Genomic DNA, 21453 nt, shown 5'->3' with positions numbered 1-21453 from the left:
CCGAAAACACCAGAAAAGATACGCCTGACGAACCTTAGGAGAGAAACGTGATATTCCGTTGTTAAAATAGGTGGGGCCATAATTCGGCACGCATAAAAGTTTGAAATTACTTGCGTAGGTGGGAAAATTCGCCACATATCTACTATTACTCAGATATATTTAATCGTTCTGGATATATTTTCAGTAGTCTCTCTTAGTTGCCTGCGCCGGCCGGGGTGGCCGAGCGGTTCTAGGTGCTACAGTCCGGAACCGCGCGACCGCTACGGTCGCAGGTTCGTATCTGCCTCGGGCATGGATGTGTGTGATGTCCTTAGGTTAGTTAGGTTTAAGTAGTTCTAAGTTCTAGGGGACTGATGACCTCAGAAGTTGAGTCCCATAGTGCTCAGAGCCATTTGAATCATTTTTAGTTGCCTGCGCTGTGTGAGAAGCGAATGCAGACCTGGACCTATGCCAAAAATTAATATGTTTCCACGGTCTGCGACTTTCACGGCTGCACCAACTTACACATTGTCACTTTCCAACTTGACGTAGACCTCGGACTACATTTCCGAACAGGCGTCACGACAACCAAGATTTCGAAACGTGTTCAGTCACATTCTAACCAGGCTTTGTAGCTCAATTATTCAATGTTATTTCGAAGTTCGCTTTTCATTGTCTATGCCTGTACCAAGTGGCGTATGACTCGTTAAATCTGAATTTCTATTTTCGACCGCGAAGTAGACAATTTGGTTAAATGTGTTTTATATGAATAAATTAGTAATTCGATTTTTCAGATGATTCCTTAACATTCTATTTTTTGGAAATACACTGAAGCGCCAAAAACAGTTGTATAGGCATGCGCATTCAAATACAGATATACGTAAACAGGCAGAATACGGCGCTGCGTTCGGCAACGGCTATATAAGACAACACCTGTCGCGCAGTTGTTAGATCGGTTACTGCTGCTACAATGACAGGTTATCAAGGTTTAAGTGAGTTTGAACGTGGTGTTATAGTCGGCGCACGAGCGATTGGACACAGCAACTCCGAGGTATGCGATGAAGTGAGGATTTTACCGTACGACCATTTCAAGAGTGTACCGTGAATATCAGGAATCCAGTAAAATGTGAAATCTCCGATTTCGCTGCGGCCGGAAGAAGATCGTGCAAGAACGGGACCAACGACGATTGAAGAGAATCGTTCAACGTGACAGAGAAGTCCAACCCTTCTGCAAATTGTTGCAGATTTCAATGCTGGGCCATCAGCAAGTGTCACTGTGCGAACCATTCAACGAAACATCATCGATATGGGCTTTTGGATACTCGTGTACCCTTGGTGACTGCACTACACAAAGCTTTAGGCCTCGCCTGGGCCCGTCAACACCGACATTGGACTGTTGATGACTGGAAACATATTGCCTGGTCGGACGAGTCTCGTTTCAAATTGTATCGAGCGGATGGACGTGTTCGGGTATGGAGACAACATTATGAATCCATGGACCATTCCTGTCAGCAGGGGACTGTTCAAGCTTGTGGAGGCTCTGTGGTGGTGTGGGGCGTGTGCGCTTAGAGTGATATGGGACCCCTGGTATTTCTAGATACGACTCTGACAGGTTACAAGTACGTCAGCCGCCTGTCTCGTCACCTGCATACATTCATGTCCATTGCGCATTTCGACGGACTTGGCCAATTCCAGTAGGACAATGTGACACCCCACACGTCCGGAACTGCTGCAGAGTGGCTCCGGGATCAGTCTTCTGATTTTAAACACTTCCGCTGGCCACGAGGCTCTGCAGACATGAACATTATTGAGCATATTTGGGTTGCCTTGTAACGTGCTGTTCACTCCTCTCGTACTCTTACGGATTTATGGCCAGCCCTGCAGGATTCATGGTGTCAATTCCCTCCAGCGCTACTTCAGATATTCGTCGAGTCCACGCCAAGTCGTGCTGCGGCACTTCTGCGTGCTCGCGGGGGCCCTACACGATATTAGACAGGTGTACCAGTTTCTTTGGCTCATCAGTGTATCATGGTACAAAAATAAATAAATTAAATTCGCAAGGACAGTGACAGATTCTTCGGAATTCAAGCATGTGAAAGTCGCGAGCTCTGTCTTCTTATCTTGTGTTTTCTACTGAAAATCTCGTGCTTGTACTCTTGTTAACTTTACTATTACAGAGTTCGCCTGAACTTTATTTTTTTTTTAATTGGTCCTGTGCGCAACAAATAACTTACTTGGTCTTTCTGCCGCCACTGCTTGATCTGCTGCATTCCATTAGTTAACAAAAACGTAAAAAACCTAGTGGTTCATGGTGTGGGTTCCTGTAGTCATGTCCTAGTTCATGAACCACGGGCAACGTATGAGTGGCCAAGTAAGTGGTCCCGACAGTCGGAATACCAGTTACTTTGGAATAAGGCTGGGCATCTCGGACATATTCTGAGTCGTGGTCACCTTTGTGCTCATACGGCAAAGACTACCAAATCCACCGGTTAGACCCTCAGCCGTTAGGGGTAAAACCCAATGGGACTCGGGGCAAGTAAGGCTAGCAACCTGCTTCCCTGGTACTTTAAATATGATGCTGGCAACAATCAGAGCAAAATGCCTCGGACCTTTGGAGGTGACGGAGTCCCACCTCTAACTGACAAACCAGGGACTCCTAAGATACGACGTGGCAAACAAATGGTAATGAGATGGGGAGCTATTAATATCAATGGGGGCTACTCTGGGAAGAAGGTAGAGCTGGCAGAGGCTGCAAGTAAGATGGGGCTGGACGTTTTAGCTGTTAGTGACATTCGCGTAAGGGGTGAGAAAGAAGAGGAAGTGGGAGAATACAAGGTCTACCTGTCAGGAGTCAAAGCAGGAATAGCACAATGGGGTGTAGGGCTTTACATCAGGAAAGAAATGGAACCCATCGTAGTTGCAATAAGGTATGTAAACGAACGACTGATGTGGATAGATTTGACAGTGTCTAGCAAGAAAATTAGGATTGTGTCAGTATATTCGCATTGTGAAGGGACAGATCAAGATAAGATGGATAGTTTTTATGAGGCGCTCAGTGATGTAGTGGTTAGATTAAAGGACAAGGACAGTGTTCTGCTCATGGGTGATTTTAACGCCAGGATTGGAAATCGAACAGAAGGGTATGAAAAGGTTATGGGTAAATTTGGAGAGGATATGGAGGCCAACAGGAACGGGAAACAACTCTTGGATTTCTGTGCCAGTATGGGCTTAGTAATCACAAACTCCTTTTTTAAACATAAGAACATTCACCGGTATACTTGGGAAGGCAGGGGAACCAGATCTGTCATAGACTATATAATAACAGATCAGGAATTCAGGAAGGCTGTGAAGGACAAACGTGTATTCAGGGGATTCTTTGATGACACTGATCATTATTTAATCTGCAGTGAAATTGGGATTGTGAGGCCGAAAGTGCAGGAGGTCAGGTCCATATGTAGGAGGATAAGAGTGGAGAAACTTCAGGATAAGGAAATCAGGCACAAGTACATAACAGCGATCTCAGAAAGGTACCAGTTAGTTGAATGTAGTCAATTACAGTCATTGCAAAAGGAATGGACAAGATACAGGGACACAGTACTAGAAGTGGCCAAAGAATGTCTTGGAACAGTAGTGTGTAAAAGTAGGATGAAGCAAACAGCTTGGTGGAATGATACAGTCAAGGCAGCCTGTAAAAGGAAAAAGAAGGCGTATCAAAAATGGCTACATACCAGAACTCAGGTAGACAGAGAAAGTTACGTTGAAGAAAGAAACAAACCAAACAGATAATTGCAGCATCCAAGAAGAAATCGTGGGAAGACTTTGGAAACAGGTTGGAGACTATGGGTCAAGCTGCTGGAAAACCATTCTGGAGTGTAATTAGCAGTCTTCGAAAGGGAGGTAAGAAGGAAATGACAAGTATTTTGGACAGGTCAGGAAAACTGCTGGTGAATCCTCCGGATGCCTTGGGCAGATGGAGGGAATATCTTGAAGAGTTGCTCAATGTAGGTGAAAATGCGATCAGTAATGTTTCAGATTTCGAGGTAGAATGGGATAGGAATGATGATGGAAATAGGATCACATTTGAGGAAGTGGAAAAAATGGTCAATAGATTGCAGTGCAATAAAGCGGCTGGGGTGGATGAAATTAAGTCGGAACTCATCAAATACAGTGGAATGTCAGGTCTTAAATGGCTTCTTCTTCTTCTTCGGTTATCAACCCACAGGTTGGTTGGCAGCAGCACGCCATTCCGTTCTTTTGTCAACTTTCTTCTTCATATCTGCATAGGTCTGGCACCCGATGTCATTTATTACTTGTTGAATGTAGCTTAATCTAGGTCGTCCTCGGCGAGTTCTTCCTTCAATGATTCCTTCTAATATTCTCTTAATGAAGTTGTTATGCCGTAAAATGTGACCTATGAAGGTTATTCTTCTTTTCTGTATATTTCGCCAAAGAGATCTGTTTTCTTTCACTCTTCTGAGGACATCTTCGTTTGTAGCCTTGTCTCGCCAGCTGATTTTTTCCATTCTCCGGTAGCACCACATTTCGAATGCCTCTAATCTTCTCTTTTCTTCTTTTCCACTAGTCCAAGTTTCACATCCGTAAAGGGCTGTACTCCACACATAGGTTTTCATGACTCTCTTTCTTACGTCTAAACTAACATTTCTACTCGTCAGTAAGTTTCTTTTTCCATTGAATGCTATTTTGGCAAGTTGTATTCTGTTTTTAATGTCACTTTTGCTCCTTCCATCTGCTGTTATTTTGCTACCTAAGTAGTTAAATTCTGTAACCTGCCCTAGTTTCTCTCCCTTTATTGTTATTCGTATGGGTTCATTGTAGTTCAGGGCGCCACTCACCATCACTTTAGTCTTTTTCTTATTTATTTTCATTCCATACTGTTCTTTTAAGGTGTTTTCCATTTCATTGAGTGCGGCTTCTAAATCTTCTTTCCTTTCTGTAATTATGGCGATATCATCTGCATATCGCAACATATCTATTTTCATTCCGTTAAGTTTTATTCCTACTTCAATATTCTCTCTTATTTTGTCTATTGCTTCTTGGATATATGCGTTGAAAATTACTGGAGATAGTGGGCATCCCTGTCTCACTCCTTTCCTTATTCTTGCTGTTTCTTCTTTGTTTTCCTTCTTAACTAAGGCTGTTTCATTTTGGTATATTTTAAAGATTATCCTTCTATCATTATATTTCAGACCAGCCTTCTTCAGAATTCTAAACATTTCTGGCCATACAACATTGTCAAATGCCTTTTCGAGGTCTACGAAGGCTATAAATACTTGTTTGTTTTTGGAAATTTGTTTCTCAATTATTAGTCTTAAAGATAAGATTGCTTCCCTCGTCCCTACACCGCTTCTAAAACCGAATTGGTCTTCACTTAGAGTGCTATTCAATTGGTTTTCAACTCTTTTCAAAATTATTCTTATTAGAATTTTTGATGCGTGTGAAAGAAGACTGAGTGTTCGATGGTTTTCACAGTCCATAGTAGATGCTTTCTTAGGTATGGGGAATATGATGCATTTCTGATAGTCTTCAGGAACTTCACCTGTTTTGTATATTTTCTGTATGAGTTGCAGTAATGTAGCTTTCATTTTGTCTCCTGATTTCTTAATTAGTTCAGAAGGTATATCATCAACACCTGCCGCTTTCTTATCTGGTAGTTCTTTTAGTGCTTTTTCAAATTCATCTTTCAGAATTGTGTCCCCTAGTTCTTCTTTCTCTACTTCTTCGCTTAATTCTATCATATTATCTGTTAGAGGGTCTCCTTGATATAGCTCTTCAATGTATTCTTGCCATCTCTTCAGCGTGTCATATCCAAATAGTACCTTGCCCTCTTTGTTCTTTATAGTTCCTGAAGATTTTACTTTCCGTTTAGCAAAGTTTTGTTTTATTGTTCTGTAGGCCAAGTCAGTTTTTCCTTTAACCATGTTTTCCTCCACCTCTTTACAAATGCTGTTGAGGTAATTTTCTTTTGCTTTCCTAGATTCTCTGTTTATTTGGTTTCTAAGCTTTCTATATTTGTTTTCGCTTTGCTCGTCAGAGGCTACACAGGATAATTGAAATGGTCTGGGAGTTGGGACAGGTTCCATCAGACTGGACAAAAGCAGTAATCACACCAATCTTTAAACATGGAAACAGAAAAGATTGTAACAACTACAGAGGTATCTCTTTAATCAGCGTTGTGGGTAAAATCTTCTCAGGTATTGTTGAAAGGAAAGTGCGAGTATTAGTTGAGGACCAATTGGATGAAAATCAGTGTGGGTTTAGGCCTCTTAGAGGTTGTCAGGACCAGATCTTTAGCTTACGGCAAATAATGGAGAAGTGTTATGAGTGGAACAGGGAATTGTATCTATGCTTTATAGATTTAGAAAAGGCATATGACCGGGTTCCTAGGAGGAAGTTATTGTCTGTTCTACAAGATTATGGAATAGGAGGCAAACTTTTGCAAGCAATTAAAGGTCTTTACATGGATAGTCAGGCAGCAGTTAGAGTTGACGGTAAATTGAGTTCATGGTTCAGAGTAGTTTCAGGGGTAAGACAAGGCTGCAACCTGTCTCCACTGTTGTTCATATTATTTATGGATCATATGTTGAAAACAATAGACTGGCTGGGTGAGATTAAGATATGTGAACACAAAATAAGCAGTCTTGCATATGCGGATGACTCAGTTGTGATGGCAGATTCGATTGAAAGTTTGCAAAGTAATATTTCAGAGCTAGATCAGAAATGTAAGGACTATGGTATGAAGATTAGCATCTCCAAAACGAAAGTAATGTCAGTGGGAAATAAATATAAACGGATTGAGTGCCAAATAGGAGGAACAAAGTTAGAACAGGTGGACGGTTTCAAGTACTTAGGATGCATATTCTCACAGGATGGCAACATAGTGAAAGTACTGGAAGCGAGGTGTAGCAAAGCTAATGCAGTGAGCGCTCAGCTACAATCTACTCTCTTCTGCAAGAAGGAAGTCAGTACCAAGACTAAGTTATCTGTGCACCGTTCAATCTTTCGACCAACTTTGTGGTATGGGAGCGAAAGCTGGGTGGATTCAGGTTACCTTATCAACAAGGTTGAGGTTACGGATATGAAAGTAGCTAGGATGATTGCAGGTACTAGTAGATGGGAACAATGGCAGGAGGGTGTCCACAATGAGGAAATCAAAGAAAAACTGGGAATGAACTTTATAGATGTAGCAGTCAGGGCGAACAGGCTTAGATGGTGGGGTCATGTTACACGCATGGGAGAAGCAAGGTTACCCAAGAGACTCATGAATTCAGCAGTAGAGGGTAGGAGGAGTCAGGGCAGACCGAGGAGAAGGTACCTGGATTCGGTTAAGAATGATTTTGAAGTAATAGCTTTAACATCAGAAGAGGCACCCATGTTAGCACTGAATAGGGGATCATGGAGGAACTGTATAAGGGGGGCTACGCTCCAGACTGAACGCTGAAAGGCATAATCAGTCTTAAATGATGATGATGATGATAAAAAACCTATCATTCATGCTGAGTGCAATACATGTTCTGTATGGGGGTTCCTGCTGTTGCTGCTTCCTGCTGCTGCTTACTGCAACTACATATAATTCAAGAGAAAGGGTTTGGTCAAATCTAAACTCGATAAATGATAACCCAAACAAGTAATTCCTTTTTTCAAAAACTATATTCTGAAAGCGATTCCTTCTCATTTAATTAACAAAACGCTAGAAGCTCTTTGAACAATCGCTTCGTATGTAGATCTGCCTCCAGTGGCATTAAAGCAATATTACAAATTAATCAAACTCTTGAGACAGACTGAAATATCTCATTTAAATAATAGTGAAACAATTCCCTGACAACTAAAAAAGAAATCAATGACAGAAATCAATACTTAATCTATTCGCCTAACAATGGTTTCGCTTAAGAATTCAACTCCTATCATTATTAAAATTACCGTCTGCTGCTACGCACATACACAAACCCTTTTGTTTAAATAGATAAGCACGCTGCAAATTATAAAAATTATCGACTCAATACCAAATCCTGTGTCGCTGCTGGCGGACACGGCAGTACGGCAGCTCGGCGACGACCCCTCGCCCGACACACGTGCGCACCACAGCAGGCGGGCTCCTACACTGGCTTCCAAACTGCCACTAAATTAATCCGTGCGCTGCGAAGACCGACAACAATATCTTAGATTCCAGAGCTTGTGTTTGCGCGCTGTAGCCAACCTTTAAATCCTAAGACAGTATTGCCAGCTCTTACGTGTAACCTGTGTTTTCAGTGGCCGATCAGAAGCACAGCAACCGTGACTGCGTCGCAGTGGCGGTGCTCACGCACGGTGAGAGGAACGGCCAGCTGGACGCCAGGGACCGCGAGTACAACGTCAGCGAGCTGTGGGAACCGTTCACAGCCAGGCTGTGCCCCACTCTCGCCGGGAAACCCAAGCTCTTCTTCATACAGGTACGCAGCCCCAAGGGGTCGAAACAGATTCCGGCGATTTTTTTTCCTATTTCTGTTTTCAGTAAGCTTTTTGGTCAGCGCTGTGATATCACTTTGAATCATAACAGCTTGTTCCACAAATTGAGATATAACACAACTGTTCTTGCAGTCTGCAATGTAGGGATAGCTGTATTGAACTTGCAATCAATTTAAGTGTCACAGATTTTATTTAGGGGAAGATGGGGTAAAGTAGCCACTCTAAGTGAAATCGCATTTTCATGAAGTCATGGCTCTTAATAGAACCTTGTGGCATACACTACTCGAATCTACACTACTGGCCATTAAAATTGCTACACGACGAAGATGACGTGCTACAGACGCGAAATTTAACCGACAGGAAGAAGATTCTGTGATATGCAAATGATTAGCTTTTCAGAGCATTCACTCAAGGCTGGCGCCGGTGGCGACACCTACAACGTGCTGACATGAGGAAAGTTTCCAACCGATTTCTCATACACAAACAGTGTAGTTGACCGGCGTTGCCTGGTGAAACGTTGTTGGGATGTCTCGTGTAAGGAGGAGAAATGCGTACCATCACGTTTCCGATTTTGATAAAGGTCAGGTTGTAGACTATCGCGATTGCAGTTTATCGTATCGCGACATTGCTGCTTGCGTTGGTCGAGATCCAATGACTGTTAGCAGAATATGGAATCGGTGGGTTCAGGAGGCGAATACGGAACGCCGTGCTGGATCCCAACTAGCAGTCGAGATGACAGGCATCTTATCCGCATGGCTGTAACGGATCGTGCAGCCACGTCTCGATCCCTGAGTCAACAGATGCGGACATTTGCAAGACAACAGCCATCTGCAGGAACAGTACTACGGAGTTTGCAGCAGCATGGACTATCAGCTTGGAGACCATGGCTGTGGTTACCCTTCACACTGCATCACAGAAAGGAGCGCCTCTGATGGTGCACTCAACGACGAACCTGGGTGCACGAATGGCAAAAAGTCATTTTTTCGGATGAATCCAGGTTCTGTTTACAGCATAACGATGGTCGCATCCGTGTTTGGCGACATCGCGGTGAACGCACATTGGAAGCGTGTATTCGTCATCGCCGTACTGGCGTATCACCCGGTATGATGGTATGAGGTGCCATTGGTTACTCTTCTCGGTCACCTCTTGTTCGCATTGACGGCACTTTGAACAGTGGACGTTACATTTCAGATGTGTTACGACCCGTGGCTCTACCCTTCATTCGATCCCTGCGAAACACTACATTTCAGCGGGATAAAGCGCGACCGCATGTTGCAGGTCCTGTACGGGCCTTTCTGGATACAGAAAATGTTCGACTGCTGCCCTGGCCGGGACATTCTCCAGATCTCTGACCAATTGACAACGTCTGGTCAGTTGTGGCCGAGCAACTGGCTCGTCACAATACGCCAGTCACTACTCTTGATGAACTGTGGTATCGTGTTGAAGCTGCATGGGCAGCTGTACCTGTACGCGCCATCCAAGCTCTTTGACTCAATGACCAGGCTTGTCGAGGCCGTTATTACTGCCAGAGGTGGTTGTTCTGGGTACTGATTTCTCAGGATCTATGCACCCAAATTGCGTGAAAATGTAATCACATGTCAGTTCTAGTTCAATGAATACCCGTTTATCATCTGCATTTCTTCTTGGTGTAGCAAATTTAAAGGCCAGTAGTGGAAAAACTTCAGGTATGATACCAAATATTTATAGCTAAGGTAAAAGTATATTTTATGTGACATATAAACGTTTTTCTGAATGCTTATACACGATGATTCACGAAGATGTGCGCATGCTTAATATATACAAAAAGGTTCATATAAACATAGGTCCGCAAAGGTTTACTTACGGAGTTACTGCTAATAAAAGATTTTGTCTGAAATTTAGCGACTTCGGTGATATGAAGCCATCGCAAAACTGTACAATGTTCAAGTAAAGCACGATTTCCATTTATTTTGTTGTTGTTGTTCTGGTGAATCTAATAAAACGTGTGCCAGACGCGTATCTGCAGTAGTTTTCCAAAATTAAGTTTTCAGCACAAGTTTTGGAGAGTTAAATTTTGAAAAAATAATGGTAATTACGTTAACTGAAGCTGTATGAATGTGTCAGATAATCTCCTTTTATTAATACCGTAGCGGACGTGAATTCATGTTAAACCGAAGAAAACAAAGCTCAGTGTTAAGGAAGTTGTACAATGTATAAACAATTTCACAATAAATTCAAAATAAATGTTCAAAAATTCCTCTACCGAGTCCAATGCATTTAGCTGCACTTGTTGCTTGTTTCAGCTTCGTATGATTGTTCTTAATTTCGCCTACTGCATTCATAATGCGAGCACGTGATACCTCACGTGTATTGATCGTTCATTTCTGGGGAAAATGTTCATTTAAATGTGTTGTAACGGCGTTGGTGAAATGTGGAGGCGCGCCGCCATATTGAAAATACTTTTGCAATCGCGTAGCAAGTGGATCATATTCGAGCAAGCGGGGCATTTTTTATAGAAGGAATTGTAAGTACGTCTCGCCAGTTAGACGTGCTGGGAAAATGAATGGTCCAATAAATTGTGTGTTGATTATACCACACCACACATTTATGCTAAATCGCTGCTGGAAATTGCGTTGCACTGTTGCATGTGGGTTTGCTTCAGACCATACGTGCTCGTTATGTAAATCGTTTATACCATCTCGAGTAAACTGTGCCTCATCAGTAAATAAAATGTATTTCTGTAACTGCCGATCAGTATTTAACCAGTTGCACTACTTCAAGCGAAGGGCAGGATCTCCCGGATGGAAATGATGCACTTATTATTTATGGTAAGGATACAGATTATTGTACTCCAGTGTACGCCAGTGTGAAATGCTTAATCGTTGACAGACACGTCGTGTACTGGTACACGGGCTACGTTGAACAGCATCCATAATATTCTCATCATCGGCCTCACGTATCGATCGCTCCTACTAATTATGAACGCTAGGTAGATACCCTATCTGGCATAACATTCGAAATAATTCACTAATGGTTCGTGCCTTCGGAATCCTGAGAATTGGATAACGTACGCGATATTTGTTAAATGCAGCCATAGCATTATTATCACATTTGCCTTAAATAAAAATTCATATCGGCGTATTCCTCTGTCGTAAATTTGAAAGGCATCCCTATTTCATAAATAACCTACAAACTACAACAGTTATTATGTGGTTTCCCTTAAGTACACTGTTGTTATTATGTTCTTTCACTGAAAAATACAGAAAACAAACTCGATTGAAAGTTAGGAAACGACTGAAACTCACTAACGGTTGCCAACAATGACATAAACGTTTCTACATTCTCAGTGCAGAGTAAACAAATTTACTTGTATAATAATCTTTGCTTCTCTGGATGTTCTGGAAAACTGATGCAGATACACATGTGGGACATGTCTTATTAGATTAACCAGATCAATAACAACAATGCAGTTTTCCGAAGTTCCTTCACCAGGGAAGACGAATGGAATATTCCAGAATTTGAAACACGAACAGCTGCTAGCATGAGTTTCTTAGAAGTAGATATCTTAGGGGTTGCGAAGCAACTCAAATCGTTTGATACGGGCAAGTCTTCAGGTCCAGATTGCATACCGATTAGGTTCCTTTCAGATCACGCTGATACAATAGCTCCCTGCTTAGCAATCATATACAACCGCTCGCTCACCGATAGATCTGTACCTACAGATTGGAAAATTGCGCAGGTCGCACCAGTGTTTAAGAAGGGTAGTAGGAGTAATCCATCGAACTACAGGCCTATATCATTGACGTCGGTTTGCAGTAGGGTTTTGGGGCATATACTGTATTCAAACATTATGAATCAACTCGAAGGGAACGATCTATTGATACGTAATCGGCATGGTTTCAGAGTACATCGTTCTTGTGCAACGCAGCTAGCTCTTTATTCCCACGAAGTAATGGGCGCTATCGACAGGGGATCTCAAGTTGATTCCGTATTTCTAGATTTCCGGAAAGCTTTTGACACCGTTCCTCACAAACGATTTTTAATCAAGCTGCGGGTCTATGGGGTATCGTCTCAGTTGTGTGACTGGATTCATGATTTCCTGTCAGGAAGGTCGCAGTTCGTAGTAATAGACGGCAAATCATCGAGTAAAACTTCCCCAGGGAAGCGTCCTGAGACCTCTGCTGTTCCTGATCTATATAAATGACCTGGGTGGCAATCTGAGCAGTTCTCTTAGGTTGTTCGCAGATGATGCTGTAATTTACCGTCTAGTAAGGTCATCCGAAGACCAGTATTAGTTGCAAAGCGATTTAGAAAAGATTGCAGTATGGTGTGGCAGGTGGCAGTTGACACTAAATAACGAAAAGTGTGAGGTGATCCACATGAGTTCCAAAAGAAATCCGTTGGAATTCGGTTACTCGATAAATAGTAAAATTCTCAAGGCTGTCAATTCAACTAAGTACCTGGGTGTTAAAATTACGAACAACTTCAGTTGGAAAGACCACATAGATAATATTGTGGTTATGGCGAGCCAAAGGTTGCGTTTCATTGGCAGGACACTTAGAAGATGCAACAAGTCAACTAAAGAGACAGCTTACATTACATTCGTTCGTCCTCTGTTAGAATATTGCTGCGCGGTGTGGGATCCTTACCAGGTGGGATTGACGGAGGACATCTAAAGGGTGCAAAAAAAGGGCAGCTCGTTTTGTATTAACACGTAGTAGGGGGGAGAGTGTGGCAGATACGATACGCGAGTTGGGATGGAAGTCATTAAAGCAAAGACGTTTTTCATCGCGGCGAGATCTATTTACGAAATTTCAGTCGCCAACTTTCTCTTCCGAATGCGAAAATATTTTGTTGAGCCCAACCTACATAGGTAGGAATGATCATCAAAATAAAATAAGAGAAATCAGAGCTCGAACAGAAAGGTTTAGGTATTCGTTTTTCCCGCGCGCTGTTCGGGAGTGGAATGGTAGGGAGATAGTATGGTTGTGGTTCCATGAACCCTCTGCCAAGGACTTAAATGTGAATTGCAGAGTAATCATGTAGATGTAGATGTAGATGTAGAAATCAATGGAAATCGTGCTTTACTTTAATGTCGTACAGTTTTGCGATGCTTCATATAAGCGAAGTTGCTAATTTATAGGTAAAAACTTTTATTAGCCGTATCTCCATAAATAAACATTTACGTATCTATGTTTATATGAATTTTTTCTTTTGTTTTTCTTGCAGAATAACATATTATAATATTTGCATATCTTCGTGAGTCACCCTGTAAAGTGGCCACTTTTCCCTACCTGATGGTGTAAAGTGGCCAGTCCTTTGCCACCATTCCCAAATAGACTGCTTAGTTAAAAAAATGGTTTGGCTAATAGTTTTTATTTCACCACTGATTATTATTGGGAGAACAATAAATCAAATCAGAAGGAAACTTGTTTCAATACATTGTTGATTCAAAAAGGACAACAAATTAAAAGTATTAATTATTCCTAACGGTGCAAATAAAGAAATCAACAACTAACTATGGGTTACTTTTTCAGTCTAACTCTTTCTCAATTTATCCATTCAGGAACAATATTAAGTCATGTACAAAATTCACACATCTAGTTGTCGTCGTCCTATCATATCCGGTGCGCACTTCATGTGCCCAGCGTTTACACCTCTGACATCTTATGTATTCTTCATTTTCTTTAGATCTAGAAAACGCTTCCTTGCAGTAAAAGCAGTTTGTGTCACTGTCCTCACCAGTGGAATTTTCTTCTTCAGAAAGCTTCTTTTTAGCAGAAACTCTCTTAGTGTTTGCTCCCACTTTTAGCTTCTTACTTTGTTTCTGTGTTGCATTACATTGTTGAATATTGGCCTTATCTGTTGTTTTTCTTCAGAATTCCTTTTTTTTCATTAAAAGCTCTATTTGTTTCTCTCATTTACTTTCAACAAACACATTTTTACAAGAGATTGAAGTGATTATGGTAGGTTTTATTTCTTTACTCCTAATTTGTCTTTGATTCATACTTTGTTTCTTGGGCAGTGTTTTACAGCCTTTGGGCTAATGTGAAACCCACCTATTGGATACTAAGAGGTACGTTCTTCAGTGATCTCACGCTAAGGGGAACCTTCTCTTGGAGAAGTCTTATCAGTTATAATCTGAAGGCAGCCTGCACTTGAGTACAGCTCATAAGTTGAATCTGGAAATAAACCAGTAGACCTACCTGAAGAAGACACAGCAGTACAGCGTCAAAAGGGACCTGTACATGCAGAAGACCCAGCAGTTTCGCAATGAGAAGAACAAATATTTGAACAAGGCACAATGTTACTGTTCCTTTCCAAAGGGATATCAGTAAACACATTAGGGTCTAGAGGAAAAACTGCACACTTTCTAAAGCCATTGATTGCTGACACTAAGACGGCTGTACAAAGGAACGCTTCACTCAAGCATGCACTTAACTGAAACTGCCTAATAATTCTTTGTGGATTATTGCGATAAGAAATTTCACTAGCTTGTGTGTAGATGTTTTAAAAGAAGACATGAATCCCACATCAAAAAGCTGGAGTTTGTGACTAATAGTAGTAGTAGTAGTAGTAGTAGTAGCTTTATCCATCTGTAGATCTCTTTTGTACAAGGATATAAGACATGGAAAAGTATTTACAAGTTTAGACCAATTTAAAATAAGCTAATTCGTATACACATACGTTTACAGATTTCTGGTTAGTGACAATCATTAGATTTACTCCTGGTGTACAATATTTTTTTTTACAAATAACTTATTAAATAATGTACTGCCACACTGTTCACTCATATCTCAGTGTCAGTTACTGCACACACCATACACACATTCTTTCATAACACATCACTCACTACACACACACACGCACACACATACACCCACACACACACACACACACACACACACACACACACACACACACACACACACTCACTGGGTCATTTTCTGTACCACAGCTTCCCATTTGGTATCCTGAAAAACTGAATCAGAATCCCTCTATAATAAGTGAGATGTTGAGCTCAGAAAGAGCAAGAGGTGTTAGTATTGTGCAATGCTTAGCTTGGGGCTAAGTTTTCTAGAAAAAGAAAAAAGAAGGAAAAAAACAGTGTGAAGGTGTCATATGGAATGGAATGTTGGATGTTTTATAATCATTATTATTATTTATTTGTATAACAATTTTTACCAAACCCTTACTCTGTTTTACCTAAGTAATCCTTCAATGTATAAAATGTATCGCATAACAGATACTTTTTAGCTGTCTTTTAAAATAAGTGTATATTTGCAATTTCTTTCATCTCGTTTGATAATTTATTGTACAGTTTTATTCCTTGGTAAAAAATACTGTTTTGAGTTTTATGTTTATTTTTTCTTGGTAAATGTAAGTTGAGTGTAGCTCTTGTTCCATGGTCATGGACAGAGCTGCTTAGCAGTAATTGCCAATGTTATTTTTGATGTGTACAACTGATTGGTAAATGTATTCACACAGTGCAGTTAAAATCCCCTGTGTTTTGAAGAGATCTTAACGATGAGCTCGACTACTATTTTTGGTTATTATTCTTATGGCTCTTTCCTGGATTTTGAAAATTGAGTTCACATTTTGTGCGTTTATTCTGCAAAAAGGAATGCCATATCTATGAACTGAGTGTACATGTGAACAGTATGTAACTAAAAGACACTGCATGTTACACACTGATGATAGGCTTCTAAGGGCATAACATACAGATGGCATTCTGTTTGCAAGTACCTTTGTGTGTTCACACCTCCTCAACTGAGAATCAATATTCGTTCCTAGAAATTTTGCATTTGTTACACAGTCTATAGAGGTCCCATTTACATTTAATTTAAAATTTTCATTTTCCCTCTTCAAGCTGAAATTCGTGGCATTAGTTTTCTTTGTGTTCAATGTCACTTTATTGCTTATTGACCAATCATAAACTTCCTTGAGAGTTTCCTTTGTTTTCTCTGCAAGGAGTGACTTTAACATTGCTGTCATCAGCAGAGAGAATGTTTTCACTATAACACTACTGGGAAAGTCATTTATGTGTATCAGGAATAGTATTGGTCCTAATACACTACCTTGTGGAACCCCTACATTAATGCATTTTGGTTCCACTAAGTGTTTTACTAAATGTTTAGATCTATTTGAAGTTTGTGTCTCTGCTCTTTTTACCCTACCTGCTAGGTATGATCGAAACCAGTCATTAGCTACCCCTCTTATTCCTAATGCTTCTAATTTATTTAATATAATCTTGTGGTCAGCTGTATCAAAGGCCTTAGAAAGTTCTAAAAATATGCCTGTGACACACTCATCTTTGTCAAGAGCATCAACTACACCATATTTTTGCCACTTTGGAAACCAAACTGCGATTCGCTCAAAAGGTTGTATTTATTCAGGTGATTCATTAATCTTTCATAATGGCTTCTATTATTTTTGAGAATGGTGACAGCAGGGAAATGGGCCAGTAATTTTCTATGTCTTCTGTATTAACTTTCTTAAGCAAAGGTATGTACGACTCTTGCCTGTTTTAACTGCTCTGGAAATGTCCCTGATGTGATGGTTACATTTAATATAATTGTTAAGAAGCCCTGTATAATCTCTATGCATTTTTTCAGTACACATATTGCTATTTCATCTAAGCCTACTGACTTTTTATTTTTTAGTCTTTGAACAGTTTGATTGACTTCATCCTCTGTGGTTGGAAGTAACATCATTGTATTTAGTGCAACATTATTTACAGATGTAATATTTGTTTTGAGGAATTTTTGCTGTAACTTCTCTGCAATACTTTAAAAATGCTCATTTACATAGTTTGCTAAGTGTTGTGGATCATTTATTACCTTATCCCTCTCCCTTAACAGAATATTATTCTGTGTTTCTATGCCTCTCTCCGTTTCCTTTTTTGTAACATCCCAGACTGTTTTGCTTTTATTCTCTGCATTATATGTTATTTTGTCATTAAACGCCTTTTTTGCAACAATCAACACCTCCCTATAGATCTTTTTGTACCTGTGATAGAAATTTAAGTATTCTGGATCATTGTGACTGTTTTTGATGGAACTGAGTTATTGAAGTGTTTGGGAGGACTTATTAATACCTCTTGTTATCCATCTGTTTTTGTGAGATGTTGAAACAGACATGCATGCTTCTGGAAATGCGTTTTCAAAGTTCAATTTAAATAATGAGGAGAATTTAGAGAATTTCATATTCACATTGGTTTCCTTATACACTTCATCCCAGCTTTGTTTTGCAAGTTCCTTTGAAAAATCTTTTATTTTGATTTGTGATAAATGTCCTTTGTAGGCTTGTAGTTTAGGGAATGATTTGATGCCTGATTTTACTGTTGTTATTTGACAGAGATGGTCTGATAGTCCGAGACCTTTTACAGATACCTCACATTTTTCCCTGTTCATTTTTGTGGCCACGTGCTCAATAACTGCTGCAGTCATTGTAGTAATCCTTGTTGCACTATTGACAGATAGGGACACACCAAAACTTTGAAGGATATTTATGAGGGTGCTGCTGGATTCTTTTATGATATTAGTATTGATGTTAATGTCCCCACACAGAATTATGTTGACCTTTGTACTTGAGACTTTATCTAGAACTTGTGTTAATTTATTGAAAAAAGTGTTCACACTACCACTGAGAGATGTATACACACATAAAATGATTAATTTCTTTGTGATATCAAGGCCTGTTAATTCAATAGCTGATATTCCAAAGTGTTTGTCTTCACTTACTGTACTGAGGTCATGTCTTCATTTGAACTATGACCTCTTTTCATATAAATGCATGATCCTCCACCCCTTGAAGCAGTTCTGCAGTAAGAGTTTGTCCTATCATAAGATGATAACACTACATATTGGGTTTCTGTCTCTACACTAGTGCTCAGTAACACAAACTACTGTGCAGTCCAAAGACTGGAGCTCAACTTCTAATAGTTGTATTTTATTTTTTATTGATTGCATGTTTTGATGAAGGATTGTTAAGTCTGTGAAATGCCCCATGTTACTCTTTCCAATCGTTCGTTTTTCTTTGTGACATCTGGTGTGAGTAGTATTTGGAGTGTTAAAATGTCTTCTGAGTGATTGTTTCAGTATTTTTTTAAAGTGCTGGAGATATTCTTTAGGTAGGTTGTCTGTATTTATCCTAAAAAAGACTTATTTTTCCTACCCATGACAACAGGTATTTGGCCGGCCGGAGTGGCCGAGCGGTTCTAGGCGCTACAATCTGGAACCTCGGGACCGCTACGGTCGCAGGCTCGAACCCTACCTAGGGAATGGATGTGTGTGATGTCAATAGGTTAGTTAGGTTTAAGTAGTTCTAAGTTCTAGAGGACTGATGACCTCAGAAGTTAAGTCCCATAGTGCTCAGAGCCATTTCAACCATTTGAACAACAGGTATTTGACCATGTGTGTCCCGAGACCTACCCCCTAAACTTTCATGAATCAGCTGTACCAATCTTCCCTTTGCAGTCCTGTTTACGTGTAGACCATTCCTATTGAAACCCCATTTGTTGATAGTCCCAACAGGCACCAGAGAAACATGAGCAACGGTGGCTGCCCTCAGAGCGATCCCTAACGCCACATTCATTCGCATCACAGCTCCGTCAAAGTGTGGCCGATCATGGCCCCGGAACAGCTCAACAAAGGGTACCTTACTGCCATGAGTCAGAGAAGCTATCCTGTGCACGTCACCACCTATGTCATATGCCCCATCCCTGTCCTAGCTGTCTCCTGCCCCACTCACTATCACTACATGGTCCTCTTTTGTGAATTCCTTACATAAAGACCATAGGTCCTCTATCACATGACTTAGCCCTGCATTTGGCTTGAAGCTACTGGTGGCCTGGTACACTGCCCCTAAACTTTCCTGTAACTGAAGGCCTTCACCTCGCCCATGGCTACTACCTACCAGCAGCACTTTCTTCTTCCTAACACTTTGTACACTCCTAAGCTTCTTGGCCTCAGTTGAAATGTGCTGCACATTTTTTGCTCCTCGTTCTACCTGAGGCTCTTCTCCACTAACTCCAGCAGTGGTAGAGACCTGTTTTTGGTGTTGATGACAAAACTCTCAGATCGCATTCTCTTTCTTCCTATCCTCCTACCAGCTGCCAGTTCCCAACGACCCTCCTCTCCCCAATATCCCTGGATCCTTATCAATTTCTTGCTTGCTTCCTCCAAGTGTGCCTGAAGGGCTCTAGTGTGGGGCAAGCATACAACAGTTTTATGATTTTCTCTGGCCTCATCAATGAAACCTATGTTCTTTGTATGGATGGAGTGACCATCTAAGATTAGTAGACCTGGATCTTGAACGGTTGGTTTTGCATCTTTTAAGAAAATGCTCAAACGAATAAAAAAAAAGTTCGCTCTTCGTCCACCTGCTAGTGTGGCACGCAAATTCGGTTCCTGGAGGAGGACCATTTTTAAGTTTAACCTTCATTCTTCGCCTAAGAAAGATTACAAAAGCGGTAATGAAATTTCCTCGTGCAGACGTACACATTACAAACGTCGACAGCTAACCTCTCTCAACTGAAGTAGCGACTCCGACTTGTTTTCCATCTTTGAGTGCAAACTCTTTGCTTTTCTTGGACTGAACTGTCAGAAGACCGCTTTCATCTACGATATAAATACGTTGAGCAGGATGAAATTGTTTATCTTGCAATGTTTTAAGGATATCAAATAACATTGTTAAAAACTTGTGCTCTAGCTATAGAGAGAGATTCTGGCTTCCTAAGACTGATGTTAGGATGCCGTTCTATAAAGCATAACACCCAATCTTTGCCAGCCATTTCAGACTCTTTGTTGGAACCTTGTGTAATTTGTTAGTCTCTGCCAACTGGAATGCTAATCGTCTAAGGTCATTCACTGCAATTCCATAAAATCGCTTTTCCACTTCAAAAATGTAATTAAGGATTTCTTGCTCTTTTTCACTGAACACTGGCCTGAAGATACCCATGACCTTCTTACTACCAACTGCATCTCATTTTCTCCCTAGAAATCTTTTTTAGCGTATTATGTGGAAAAATTAATTGTTTTGCTGTTGCTAAAAAAGCCAGGTTCTCATTCTTCACTGCTTCAGTTGCCGTTTGCATCGCAACAAGATCTTATCTTTGTTGCTATGTTTCCCGAATGTATTTTCTTGGCGACCTCAAGCTCTTGCAAACACTTCCGGAAGAACAGAATAACGTATATTAGTTTTGTGTATAAAATGATTTGTAATGTTTTAGTTGTAATTGTTATACTGTGCATAAATATGGAATTAGCTAATTCTCATTGGGGTAAACAGACTGAAAACGAACTGTCGGGAACAGCGGCTATCCGTCGGACCACTTTTGCCGACGTATAGCGTGGCCATCTTACGCAATCGGACACCATGGCTGTATCAGTGATTCACGCGCGGGACAGTACAACCGAAGGAAACGAGAGAGACTTGTATTTGCAAGCCAAAATGCATTGCGTGAAACGTGATATCGCAACAACCTATAGTTCTACATAAAAGTGAAGCATCTAAAGTAATATGAGTGATTTGCCTTACACCAAGCGATCGAAAAATCTAAACGCCTTCACGGAAAGTTAACGAACAGGCTTCCTTCGCCAACGTCACCGACAACACTAATGGTGTCGATTACACCTAGTCTGGCGAGTTCTCGATAGGAAGCTGCTGAAGACATCAGATAAGTAGTGGCCGCTTTTCCCAGACTAGCCAATTTACCCTTCTTTCTCCTACCCCTACAGAAGATGGTGAAAGGCAATTTATATAAAATTTTAGAATTTAAAAAAAATTCATGATTTTCCGGAGTGTTCGCTACAGTGGACATGGGTTCTTTGTGATATATAACTAGGAAGGAAAAGAAAGTGAAAAATGTGAAGAAAAATGTACTTCATTGGTAGTTTACGTAGCAAAAGACAGTCGTATTTGACATAAATCACATGTATCGTACACTGATAATAAATCTGAAAATAAAGACATTCGGATGATACTCAGAGAAACGATTGTTCTGTGACGTTAGACAGAGAGAAACTTAAC

The 21453-nt window shown here is 40.7% G+C and overlaps 1 protein-coding gene across 1 annotated transcript in view; it reads left to right on the top strand.

The window, feature by feature from the left end:
• The window catches only part of LOC124618989 (caspase-1-like), a 117358-nt gene that overhangs the window by 45799 nt on the left and 50106 nt on the right, over positions 1 to 21453 (top strand). Inside the window, exon 4 of the mRNA XM_047145391.1 lies at positions 8248 to 8426. Within this exon, the coding sequence (XP_047001347.1) occupies positions 8248 to 8426 (179 nt within the window). The remainder of the gene's footprint in view (positions 1 to 8247; positions 8427 to 21453) is intronic.

The sequence above is a fragment of the Schistocerca americana genome, chromosome 1 (assembly GCF_021461395.2).
Source record: "Schistocerca americana isolate TAMUIC-IGC-003095 chromosome 1, iqSchAmer2.1, whole genome shotgun sequence".
NCBI classification, from domain to species: domain Eukaryota; kingdom Metazoa; phylum Arthropoda; class Insecta; order Orthoptera; family Acrididae; genus Schistocerca; species Schistocerca americana.
The sequence above is the reverse complement of the archived record's forward strand: the minus strand, read 5'-3'. Positions and strand labels throughout refer to the sequence as shown.